Genomic DNA, 13,741 nt, shown 5'->3' with positions numbered 1-13,741 from the left:
TGGGGCAGTAAGTAGAGACACAGAGTTGGCGTGAGCATAATTATCTTTTGTTTTTTATGTCTTATGTTATGATTTCTACAAATGTTCCATGTTAGAACTGGATGCCTGGCAATTTATATGGTATTGATACAGAGAAGACTTTCCAAATGCAAGTTCAACTGTTTATTCCATTATAAAACATTCCTAGCACCAGTTTTGATAGTAAAAAACTACACAAGCCATGATTAATAATTCAAGGAAGAAATTTATTTTGTTTCAGAGAACAGTAGATCTATGAACTACAGAGGCTATGTGACCATCGTAAAGAAACTACAATATCTTCTGACATTGTTTCCGAGTGTGGAATCTTTATTGGTGGCAGAGTCACGCCATCTTAGTGATGGTCAAAAATCTCAAAGAAATGGTTCTCGTCAGTCTCCTCAAACTGAAGCTCTTCACAGAACGACGGTGGCTCGAACACATGTGGGTCCTTCACTTCCGTTTCGACGTCCATAAAACTGTGGAGAGAAAGAGGAATGCAGTGGCTAAAGCACCTCTCCCAGATCGTTGGTGCCCTGTGCTTGTGATCTGCCTTCCTGCAAATGTCACCTACAGGGGCTCTGGGCCGGTTTGAATGAATGACTTCAAATGTATTCATGCTATTCCAGCCCATGGACTGTTTTAATCTGCAGTTGCTAACCACTACCAGAACAGGGACATGTTCTCCATCTGCAATAATCAACTGAAGACCCATTTCTTCTGAGATTTATTTGATAATCACACTGCAAGCTTTTGTCGATAAAACTTGATAGTAATGTAATGTAGTGCTGTCGCTACATTTATTTACATGGACAACGGTCCTTTTTTGTTTTCGTGAACGATGACATTTTAAAAGCATTAGTTTGCCCACGTCTGTATCTGACAGCAGTAGTGGTATCCAAGGTTCTTTCATTCAAAGCGGAACGAACGGCACGCCGGCTGAGTGCACTAAAAATTGATCAGATCAGCACTTGCAATTTGCCCATTAATGTTCACACTGCTGGGGTTTGGAACACCCACAGATGACAGTTTTTGAAAGCCAAGGTAGGTATTTACAGCTCACATTTAAAGAGAGGTCTTCACTGCAGTCTCCTTTTTTCCACTACTGATAACAGGCTCCTAGGATTTAATCTTTCTCTGTGAGTTGTGAAGATGAATTGTGGGTACTCCTACCTGAAGAGCAGGACGTCACCTGACTCGAAAAACACGGATGCAGTCAGAGTCATGCAGCCACAGGAAGTGGTACTCACAGTGAGGATGCCTGGATTTGAGGGCAAAAGGAATAACTCTGTTTCTCAAATTCATTTTAAATCTCCATGTCAGACTTAGAATTAAGTCTTTCAATTCTTATAGTCAGACTTAGAAGAACTACTGAGTTCTCTCACCTTTCAGCTCAGTCATTGTTTTCTGCCAGGTCCTCATTCTGACACCCTGGTCTCCGATGTACTCGCTGCCCAGGTAACTCTCATCAATGTGCGTTGCATTGTGGGGGATCTCCATGGCGTGGATGTGCGACCTGAGGTGTCTTTTTTTACAACTCTGGTTTTGGCTGTCTATTTCATAGAAGACATTCTAACAGAGCATTCAAAAGGAGAACATTAAATTGATATCCATACACAAATGTTTCCTTCCCCATTTAATCTATTTCCCTTTTTTTTTTTTTTATAAAATAGTCGCTTCTATTACCTCATCGAAAAGGATCAGAACATCCATAATGTCTGTCTTGTTATGGCTGTCTGTGAAGTGAAGCTTCCTCCCATGAGAGTCATAGCTGAACTCCCCGCTGGCAGCAGAAACACCCTTAGTGCCGGTCTGTGTGTATTTCAGAGAGACAAGAAGAAAGAAGGTCTGGATACACCTGCTGTATACAAGTGCTGCAGTAGAACTGATGCACATTAATTTTATAAAATGATCACACTATACATTGCTTCATAATATTAGTAATACTAATACTCACCACGTGAAGAGTCCCATGGGTTAGCGGTGGTGGCCCTAATAAAAAAGAAGACAACTTTGCTTTGATTTCAATCTCACTTATGAAGTATTTATTTAGTCACTTGTTACTTATACTCAAAGAGTATAGTAAGTAAATCTACTTACGGCACGGTTCGCGGTGCTCAGTCGGAGCCACGGCACTGAGAGAGCAGAGCGCTATGGAGACAAGAGCAATCACGTGCATGGTTACAACACAAAGATTAATACTGCACTGGTCGGAGATGCTGAATCTCTTTTATATGCTCCATCCCTGGCCCCCCGGTGTTCTCACCAATGAGGATATGTGTTGCGAAAGGTCTAGATTCTCCTCAGGTGGTGTAGAGCCGGGCAGAGACTATTTTACAGATGGTTTTCTTAATATGGCCGATATGGCAAATGTACATTTTTTAAAACATCAATATAATCTTGATAAAATACAACAATGAAATATACATCAGAAGCCCATAGAACACATGACCATAAGAAAGAGATATGCAGGTGTAAGCTAGAAGATTTACATTTTATAAGAATAAAGTAGACCAGACACATTGCAAAATGGCAAACATCGTTCTGTGCAATAAGTCATCTATTAAAAATACTAAATCAATAGTAGGGTATGGCTTGAAATATGCCTGGAAATCAGAAGTTTGCAATAGACAGTAAAAATTCACATTTATTTATAATTTTGTACATTTAACCATTACCATACATTACCATAAACTTCACATTCAGCCAAAATTGCTTAATTGCACTACGTTGCAGTAAGTGCAATTCCTCATGGTACTAAAGTAGTCAATAAGGAATTTTCCTCTGGAAAAATTAATAATGTCACTTAAAGAATTAGAAAGGATTATTGTAGGATGAATTCTTTTAGAATGTTAGCAAAAGAAAAAAATAAGAAATTGCATGTACTAAACCACAATAATTAGTGCATCGATAATCATTGCATGAATCTCATAAAAATTCATTTCATTAAGGCTGTGAATGAGCTTGCTGTGGCCATCTGTTACATTTTGGGTAAGAGGAGAAAAAGGCCAGCGCACATTTTATTTATTTCGATAAGCTCGGAAGACATTACAGCGTCATCAGAATCAGAGACATGGTGCTGGAAGGTTTGCTTTGATAGCTGCTTGAGGCCTTGTGCTGTTTTCCAAACAGCATTTTGGTCTTTCATAAGCCTCAATCCAACTGTAATTCCAAGTGCCAGAAAGATTGCAGGTGTCCAGAGCTGCAAAGAGGACCAAAGCCCCCAGCAAATCAAACCACATGTTTCACCTACACCCTGCCGTGTTGACCTCACCACTGAGTCCATCTGTTTTCCCTGTAGATGAACTGAAAAAGTGCCACAACCCCTGAAATCGATTAGCAGATTAATGGTGGTTTCTTTCTCAAATTGGTTCTACAAATGGATAAAGCAAATTAGCGACCACAAGCAGATGAGTTGAATTTTCAGCAAAAAGCACAATTGTAGACTTGGATTAAAACAGTGAAGCATAGTAGAGGGAGAATTGAGGTTCTGGGCTGCTTTGATACCTCAGGACTTGAATCCTTTTCAGCCTTTGGGGGAGAATCAGGACATCTTATCAATGACTTTAATGCCAGAAGTCCACAAGCTCAAGCCTGAGAAAGGTAACAATGATATCAATGCTATGGTAAGGCACAGTCAGAATTATCCTCATTGGAATAATAGCAACACATAGAAGTAACTGAAAATTCTAACTTCATGTCCCAAGCTTTTGCAACGTTTTGTGCATGGCTAGCAAATTAAATGTACAAATTAAAATTCCCAGTCTGTAACATGAATCATTAATGCTGGTAGTTCATTCAAACAATGCTTTTTATAGTATTATACAGATGAGTATATATTACAGGTAAAAACATTTTCTATAATCTATAAATTTGCTAGGATGACTGTGTTGATGTGATTTTAACATCATGGCCAAACAGCATGGACAGCTCAATCTGAGGGACTTCGGATTTAAAAAGGCAAAAAGTAACATTTCAGGTAAGTGATAAGTCAGAAATGTCAGGTCACACATTTTATAAGCCTACCATTATGCTACCAACGGTGTTATCTGTGGACATAGCAATAACATCACAGCTAATGATGTCTGTTCAGAGTCAAGCCTACGATGATGCTTACGATAGCAGGTAGGCTAAAGCTAACATCATTACCGTTAAATCATATTGAGGAGCAATCAGATAGTCTACTGTAGCAGAGACACTTTGTACACAGTTGTTCTCCCACCATGTGCACAAAATATGTCTGATAAACAATAAAGTTCACTATCCCCCGATTTGTTTTTTACAGCTCAACTACTGGCTAACCAGTAGCAATTCAAAGTGTCTAGAGCTGCTGTAAGTTGCATAATTAACAAGGAAAGGGCACTTCATCATGGTGGGATTCAGGGCCAAAGAGCCGAACTTTAGAGCCTGACTGAGGTTGGCCCGTGAATATTTGAAAAGTGAAGATGAGTTTTGGAAATCTGGGCTTTCCTGAACTGTGCTTATGGGTGTTGCTTATGTTTGATGAAGAAAGGGATCAACCTTGAACACTATAAACACAGTTCCCATAGTTAAACATGGTGGCGGGAGCATGATGAAGTTTTGCAGCCTCAGGCATCTGGTCGAAGTCTAAGCATCGGTCATTGCTGGGTCTTTCAACAAGAAACAGTTTCCAACGGTTCCTCAAGGATAGAGTCCTCAAGACTCAAACTGAATCTTGGAGTAGACCGCACAGACCTCAATCCAATTGAGAATCTGTGGCAGGTGCTCACACTGAATGTCCATGCTCAGAAACAATGCAATTGTGACCAGCTAGAACAATTTGCAATGAAAGAATGGGCTAAAGTCCCTCAGGAGACCTGTGCCAACCGAGTAAAGAACTACTCTTGGTGAGATTGGTTTCAGCTGTGGTACACTGTTGACTATTAATGAAAGTGAAAGTGAAGTGATTGTCATTGTGATGCTCTGAAATGTGACACATGAAATGTGTCCTCTGCTTTTAACCATCACCCTTGGTGAGCAGTGGGCAGAGGATGTAGGGTGGTAGTAGCCTAGTGGGTAACACACTCGCCTATGAACCAGAAGACCCGGGTTCGAATCCCACTTACTACCATTGTGTCCCTGAGCAAGACACTTAACCCTAAGTTGCTCCAGGGAGACTGTCCCTGTAACTACTGATTGTAAGTCGCTCTGGATAAGGGCGTCTGATAAATGCTGTAAATGTAAAATGTAAATGGTTTCGATCCATCAACCTCTAGGTTATGGCCCAGCACGCTTCCGCTGTGCCACTCTGCTACTCATCACACCAGAATGCCTTTTCCATTAGGCCACTGGGGCTCAGAGGACTAATAATTTTGGATGTTATTTGTAGAGTGTGTGTTAACACTTGTTAATTTTCTTGGAGAAATCAAGAGTGCTGTCTAATTTCACAAGTGGAGGTAATAATTTTGGCCTCAACTGTACAATATCAGCCTGATTTGTGATTTGAATTAGTCAAGTATATTTGCTTTGATTTAAAAAAGAAAAGCAGGACTATTTGTGATATTGTTACAGGAGGAAGCATGTGGTGTGTTCTTATTTTATATATATGAATAACACAGCTGAGAGATGCTTCTCAGTAGGGTTCAGCGTCCTAAAGTGACCCGCCTGAGGTGACAGACTCAGCACTCCCCCCATGTGGTCACTGTGAATCATTACAGAAAAAAGAAAGCAACTGATGAATCTCTGTCCTCTTTTCTGATTGAATTGCTAAATAAACTGAAGGAGTTTTAGCATCGTTCATATGATACATCACCTGCCGTGGTGCTAAATCACAATGTGCCCCTGATTTCCTTGCGTCTGAATGCATGTGTGTGGAAATCAGACACAACCAGATGAAAATATGCACACAGTACGCACATTGCCATGATTTTACCATGTTTAACAGCATTTTTGGATACATCATCTGATTCATCCATCAGATAGATATTAACTATTAACTATTTAACCTGACAAAAACTGCCAAAAAGAAACGTATCAGGTTGATCATCTGAAATATTCAGAATGCCAGTAGTACAGGAATTTTAGAAATCCATGTCAGTCTATCAACTGTTTGGTTCTGGAATTCATTATCATGTTTATCGTCTTTTTTGGTGTGTACCATGTTGTCTGTAGAAGCTGTAACCTTATTGATAATAATAATAATAATATCGATAAGCAAGAGTAATTTCTACAATTTGGAGAATGACTCATCGTGAAGCGAAAGTTGACCACATTTCCCTCAGCAGATCAGTGGAAAAAATACTGATTGGGACATTTAAGTGATGACATATGAAAACTGCAGACACAACAATCCATACAAATGAAATGACTTTATGTTCTTTTTTTCCCACTTTTTTGTAAAGGGGTTTAAAGTTTGAGGGACTAATATTTCTAAATTTTCAACAATCAACTGTTAATACAAACACTGAACAGTGAAGTACTGAATTGTGTTTGGTCCATTGTCACCGAACCACCTGTAGGCAGCCGGAGGAAGAGCAAACTCAACACACAAACAGCTTGGAGCCCAGATTCCAATGACTGTAACTGCACTCTGTGTTGACAATATATTATAAAGCAGCTACTGCTGGCCAGGGGATGGTAAAAATGTGTCATCGTACCTTCACACAGAGAGCACCCACACTGGGACCCACAGTGACGTCACCAGCACAGCACCAACCCCTGCGCCACCCCGCCAGGGTATTCTAATGTTGTTGCAGTTTAGTTCAGCTACGTGCAAGAGAGTGTCGACAGGAATGACACAAACACAGAGAAAGGAACAGAAACACATAGTGAGATACAGACAGAATGATACAGAAACAAGGTGAAGGGGAACTGAGGGCAGGAGAAAATCCGTCTTCACTAATCACGTGAAAGAGGGAATCCCTTTAAGAAGAGGGAGGTGTGTACATGGAAAGCGGCAGTGAGAGCGCAACTGTGTTTCATTCACAAAAAAAATCTCAGGATCTCCCCTCAAGACTTTAACTTCCTTTCTCTGATGTACAGGAAGTAATGCGCAACTGCATGTTTTGCAGTATGACTTCGCCCCCTCACTCGTGGATTCTTGGGGAGATACCAGAGAAGTGGAAGACAGGGCATATTTGCCCTTTTTTTTTTACACTCAAAACTGTGACACCATGAGTTTCTTTTCACCAGGAAAACGCGGGGAAATAAGCTGCTGTGCTAATTTCGAACTGGCACGCAATGGTCTGCGTGCCCATCTTACATTGCAACATGTTGCGTCACAGGAAGAGCTACTATTACTGTTGCAAAAAATGTCATCTTTTTCTAAAATCTGACACAAATGGTGACAAAGAAACAAATGGGGTGAAGTGAGAGAAGAACATAGTTTCACTTAGTTAGTAAATCTGAGTGTGTAATGGAATATGTTTAACCTTCTCTGGAATGAAGGCATTATCAGCAAGAGTTATTAATTTCAAGTGCAATTATTAGCTTATTAGCATTGCCCTTGATAAATCAAATTATTGACTGATTAATTATCCAGTGTAGCTTCAGAACTACATTATGGATTTACTGCTGTTGAAACTCATTATTTGTCTCATGAGTGCACACTCATAACAAATGATACACCTATGACCAAGTATAACCAAATGGTTGGAACATTTTAAATTTGTCAAATTGTAAATTTCCCACTTGTGGTATTAATAAAGGATCATCTTATCTTATCTTCTTAGATATATGTGTGATTGCACATCTGAGCATTCAACAGAAGGCTGAAAATCCAAATCGATCTCAGCAGTAGGTGAGGTATAGTAAGTACGATTCAACTAATGTGTGAGGTAATAGAAGGCCCCAAAAATTCACACAATGTCGAGAGTTGAAGCTGTGATGTTTCCAGAATTAAGCTGTAACCTTACAACTCTGGTAGCCATACAGATGAAACCTTGTAGATGGTCTTGCATGTGAATTGTTCACTGGTAGAGAGTTGCAGCAAACTGGCAATTTCCTCAGTGTACATCTGGTTCTTCCGTTTAAATCAATGTAGTTTCTTACACACACATGTCAGTGCTACACTGGTACAGAATTTGTTCACTTTCTTTTTAACACTGAGTGGGAAACAAGCAATATCATGCAATAAAACACAGTAAAAAAAAACATCTACAATATATTTACAGTTGCATAAATTTGGGTCATTCTTGTTCATCTAAACAAATGGTCCATGCTCAGCCATCTCAGAATTTGTGGAATTTTTCTGGCCTCAGAGCCAATATAAAAAAGAAATGAAATACAAAATTGGTTTGGCATTGCTCATCCAATTTAGAAGTTACACTGGTTTGTAATCTTTTTTAAAATTCTGTCTCATAGAGATACATTTACAACACAATATGACCTGAGTTGTTTTCCAGACGATATTATATAAGAAATATGTGAGACTAGGGTTGCAGTGGTAACAAAGTGGAACCGTAATGGGAAGGTTGTGCCAATGAGGTCCCCTTTAGCAAAGCACCGTCCCCACACACTGCTCCCCGGGCGCCTGTCATTGCTGCCCACTGCTCAACAAGGGTGATTGTTAAATACAGAGGACACGTTTCGTTGTGTCACCGTGTGCTGTGCTGAAGTGTTTCACAGTGACAATCACTTCACTTTCACCTACAGCTGTTTTTAGGTTTGGATATGACTTGTTGCATGCCCTAATGATTTATGACAGTATTGTGGTTTCGTCTTATCGTAACTACAGTTTCATTTTATTTTGCATGAGTTACCTTTACAGGTCACATGCAAGACATATTTTGCGTCCTCTGCTTCTACAAGTCTTTGGGGTGTGGACTTGTGGGGAATTGAACCTTCCGTGAATCAAGGTGGAAAAAGGGACATTCCCATGTTTCCCCATATCCAAGTTTTTTTCCACCAACTCCATATTTGTAAGAATGGGATGGGATCACATAAAAAAATCATTCAAATTTGTGAATTTAGACCAAAATAACACAGAAACATTTTTTGAGAAGCTTTGCACTGATGAAGAAGACAATGAAGATCTTGAAACAATTTAGGCTCATGTAATGTAATGAGTTCTTAATAAAAAGCCCATGTTTCATTCTTGGGCTTTCCCATTTATTGCATACTAGTGCTGCAGATCTTTCTTTTCTCAAGTCTCAAAAAGTCCACCTGACATAGAAAAATACCCGTCAACTGAGAAATCAAGACATTAGCAGCAGATCCTTTAAGCCCTTTAATTAAAGTCTGTGGATCAGGCCTGTACAATCACACAATGCCATTGCCACATTGTAGATATGGTCTTCTATTGTCAGTACACACATCACAAGTATTAATATACAGTTAGTCTCTAACCAAAAACACTACAATACAATTTACACATACACACATTAAACATTATATGCAGCGTGAATGGTTAAGGTAGATATAAATACAGATAAAAGTGCAGTGAGGTGTTATTGTAGTAAATGCACCCCATCTATGCTGTATTTTAATAAAGCATATGCATTGTGTGATATTAGTATGCATGTATGTATTAGGAGAAGTTAGGAGATATGACATGTCAGGCACATTTTAAGTGAAGAAGTGAAATGAAACTAGTCCTAAGCAGAAACCTGAGCGTAAACCGGAAAATCTTAACTGCAAAACCAGGTTTTATATATAATGCACTGTTGATGGTTCATCATTAAAATTTAATTAATAAGGAACTTTAACTTGCATTTTAGTGAAAACACTAATAATAATTTACAACACATGCGGCAGAAGTACATTTGTGTATGTGTTTGTGGCAAAAAGAGCATGTGCTGATTTGTAAAAATTTGGGAAATACAGATGAGTGTCCCAGGAACACATTATCTCTGCAGAAACATGCCTGGGACTGCATGGACTGGCAAGATTTCTCATCATCCATAAAGTTCCCAAGGTTTCTTCCTTTCTTTTTTTCTCTCTCCTAGAGGTTTTTTTGTGTTGAGTTTTTCCTTGTGTGCAGAAGGGTCAAGTGTGAGGGATGTCAACTGTAGCCCTGTCAAAGCCTATTGAGACATACTGTATGTAATTAGGGGCTTTATAAGAAATAAATGTTGTTGTTGTTGTTTGAACCAGAAGCCTCGGGTTCAAATCCCACTTACTACCCTTGTGTCCCTGAGCAAGACACTTAACCCTAAGTTGCTCCAGGGGGGACTGTCTCTGTAACTAAAATTGAGAAATTCTGGGGCAGTGGTGGCCTAGCGGTTAAGGAACCGGCCCCGTAATCAGAAGGTTGCCGGTTCGAATCCCGATCCGCCAAGGTGCCACTGAGGTGCCACTGAGCAAAGCACCGTCCCCACACACTGCTCCCCGGGCGCCTGTCATGGCTGCCCACTGCTCACTCAGGGTGATCGGTTAAATGCAGAGGACAAATTTCACTGTGTGCACCGTGTGCTGTGCTGCTGTGTATCACATGTGACAATCACTTCACTTTTTTTTTTTTTTTTAACTACTGATTGTAAGTCGCTCTGGATAAGGGCGTCTGATAAATGATGTAAATGTAAAATATAAATGTAGCGGCAGATGGTAATATAAACTAGATAATAATAAAGGCATCAAGAAAACTGCTGTCTTTGTCTGATTATTATGATTGGCTGACATTGAACAACCATGTAATGCCCAATAAAAGTAGTGTGTCAACTAATGTGTTGCTTAAAAATCAGGTTTCACTAATTCACCCAATCCACGAGCAAACTATTCGTAAAAAAAAAAAGATGGAAACTGAAACGAGACTCAGAGGAATATAAAAAGAAACGCTTCCTCGCATTTTAAAACCACAACTCTCAAGAACTGTGAGAGGTAAGCAGTCCCTCTTGGCCTGTGCCTGAGTCCCTGTTTCTGATTTCATCTTTCTATATAGCCTTTAAAAAACGATTTGTTCTTTATGTTGTTAAATTGTTGTTTATGGTGGATTTGTATTTGGAATGGTATTTGTGAGTCTATATCTAATACGTAAATTATGTTTATTATAAAAGATTTCGACTAATGAATTGTGTAGAGTGCAGGTGGCAGTGTGCCACTTTGTGCTGGCCGTGCTCCGGTTCCGGAGTTTTGAACCGGCCGCGCTCCGGTTCCGGAGTTTTGTGCCGGCCGCGCTCCGGTTCCGGAGTTTTGAACCGGCCGCGCCTCCCCGGTACCTGTTTACAGCGCTCCGGATCCTTAGTGTTGTACCGGCCGCGCTCCGGTTCCGGAGTTTTGTGCCGGCCGCGCTCCGGTTCCGGAGTTTTGGACCGGCCGCGCTCCGGTTCCGGAGTTTTGAACCGGCCGCGCCTCCCCGGTACCTGTTTACAGCGCTCCGGATCCTTAGTGTTGTACCGGCCGCGCTCCGGTTCCGGAGTTTTGTGCCGGCCGCGCTCCGGTTCCGGAGTTTTGGACCGGCCGCGCTCCGGTTCCGGAGTTTTGAACCGGCCGCGCCTCCCCGGTACCTGTTTACAGCGCTCCGGATCCTTAGTGTTGTACCGGCCGCGCTCCGGTTCCGGAGTTTTGTGCCGGCCGCGCTCCGGTTCCGGAGTTTTGGACCGGCCGCGCTCCGGTTCCGGAGTTTTGGACCGGCCTCGCCTCACTGGTACCTGGTTCCCGCGCTCCCGTGTCGCATATTAACGGGTTCTGCCCGTTCGCGACTCTCTGAATGTCGGGTGAATTCCGCGTCTCAAGGCGAATGTGGTGCGACAGTCAGAAATCAGTCAGACCTCGCGGGGGGCTGCCGAATTTCTTCATGTCCACACACATTTACTTTTTGCACTCAGCTGCTGGAGTGACAATGACATTAAGACCCTTTCATGCATTCAGTGTATTTACTTCATGTTCTTTTCATACTCGAGCTCATATTAAATGTACCAGTGTTAAGATTACATAAACACAAGCATGTTAATATAATAAATGTGTTCAATTAATATTATTGTTGTTGTAGACATGTGAAGCTGGATAAAGCCTAGTTTAAAAGTGCTCGCCACATTTCACAAAAGTGCTCTCTACATTTCTTTCTAATTTACATGAAACTAAATTTGAATCATGTAATTAATGCCACCAATTGTATAGCTTATTTAAGCAGTTGTGAAAGTTGGTCCATGGGGTGCAAAAGAAAATCCCCTCGCTGTCCCAGCAATTGAAGAAGAATGTCTTGTCCGGCCTGCTCCTGCAGTTATTACTCCGTTTGTTCATCGCTGGAGGCATAAATCCATTCACCCCGTTTTCTCTCCCTTTCTTCCCGTCAGCAAACCCAGCTCAGAATCCCACGGAGCTGCGCATAACAAGTAAAGGTGGCTAAAACCTTCCTCGGAGGATTCTAACATGTACAACTGCTGCGTATGAAATGAAAAAAAAAAGACTCGTCCTGTCCCCTGTCACAGATGTCGGCGTGGTGGTGGCTTGCTGTCCTGCTGGTGCACCTCGTGGCCAGCTGTGCGTCCCTGGCCCGCCAGCAGCTGTCCCTCACCAACTCCGTGCGCTTCACGCGAAGCGTCAGGACCGACGTCAAGAAGCTGCTCAGCAGATATGTGAGGCCCACAGACACTGGCACATATCACAGTTCACCTGAACGGTCCTTGTTGTCATTGTCACACACTGACATGATGTCATTTGCCAGAAAGAGCAGCAGCTGGGTGACAAGCATTTCGAAGACAGGAGTTTGGTGCTGGAAACATTACCCTCCATCAACACTAACTACGACAGCTGGCTATATATTCAGGTATGTACAGAGTGTGGGTCACGTGACACCAACAGGCTCCGCCCCAATATATTTTATTTGGTCTCTGTACATATCCTACTGAATATATGAAGTACGCATGGCGGGGTGGGAAATGTTTCCATCCACTGCACTCATTTTGATGTGTGTGTGTGTGTGTGTGTGCCTGTAACAGGACACTGAGCGTCTGAACGTGGCGTCTGAAGGTCTTCAGACCTTCTGGACTCATCTGGAGTCCCACAGAAAACTTCTGAATGAAGACACAAACCGGGGGAGAAGAAGTGTGGAAGACCAGTCTTTGTCCCAGTCTTTCTGGAACATTCAGATTGACATACGGGACCTTGTAAAGCAAGTCGATGTTCAGGTATGCTCCTTCTGCTACAAGTACTAGTGCCAGAGTTCCTTTCAGAATTTCCTATCTTTTGATACATCCCAGGGGGGCGGGGGTATACTACTCATTGATCATAACTGTGTGTCTCGTTGGCTCAGCTGAATAGGGCCAAACTGGAGGTCGGCTCATCTGAATCAGCCCCATGCCCCAGCTGTGAGCCCAGCGAAGGTCAAACACACAGGGCCACCACCAAGCCCGTGCAGATAGCAGAGACGCTGCCCTCCTCGCTCTGGGCTCGTCGGCTGAAGGGATACATCATCCTTCGCGACCTGGACCGGTTCTTGGTTCGACTGGCCAGAGATCTCATCTTTCTCAAGGCCAAACAGCAGAATAAAGGCGTGTGAGACTGCAGTGAAAAGCCCGTATTATTCAGCAACAGTATTCAAAATGCACTTTGAGGATTATTTATTTATTTATTTATTACTCCAAACCTGCAAATTTCAGAAACCTTTTTTTTACAGAGAGCTCTAGTTAATTATTATTATTATACATATTTTTTTACCTGTTTGGATTTTATACGTATATATATTATAAGGACTCCAGGGACTATTTATGAGGCAGCTAATATGTATGTGAACAGGCGGTATTGGCCACCTTCACACATTTGTTTAAAGTGTGAAACATGTGGAACCCGGCATCAGGGCTACTCGTGGAGCAAGGGCCCTGCTTTT

At 41.7% G+C, this 13,741-nt stretch overlaps 1 protein-coding gene and 1 long non-coding RNA gene across 2 annotated transcripts; one reads left to right on the top strand and one right to left on the bottom strand.

Annotated features, from left to right (window-relative positions):
- Positions 1-224: 224 nt before the first annotated feature.
- epd (ependymin) lies at positions 225-2,215 on the bottom strand. The gene is made up of 6 exons (XM_028984325.1): positions 2,119-2,215; positions 1,976-2,010; positions 1,705-1,830; positions 1,404-1,590; positions 1,192-1,279; positions 225-497 (listed from the first exon to the last, which is right to left on the bottom strand). The coding sequence occupies exons 1-6, from the start codon at positions 2,195-2,197 to the stop codon at positions 374-376; spliced, it is 639 nt and encodes a 212-aa protein (XP_028840158.1). The 5' UTR covers positions 2,198-2,215; the 3' UTR covers positions 225-373.
- Positions 2,216-12,631: 10,416 nt separating this feature from the next.
- On the top strand, positions 12,632-13,538 carry LOC114793194 (uncharacterized). Its single transcript, XR_003750212.1, has 3 exons — positions 12,632-12,682; positions 12,855-13,043; positions 13,169-13,538. It is a non-coding gene; the product is annotated as an uncharacterized LOC114793194 (long non-coding RNA).
- Positions 13,539-13,741: the final 203 nt, after the last annotated feature.

Source organism: Denticeps clupeoides, chromosome 6, assembly GCF_900700375.1.
Source record: "Denticeps clupeoides chromosome 6, fDenClu1.1, whole genome shotgun sequence".
NCBI classification, from domain to species: Eukaryota; Metazoa; Chordata; class Actinopteri; order Clupeiformes; family Denticipitidae; genus Denticeps; species Denticeps clupeoides.
Note: the sequence above shows the minus strand (reverse complement) of the source record. Positions and strands in the feature narration are given on the sequence as shown.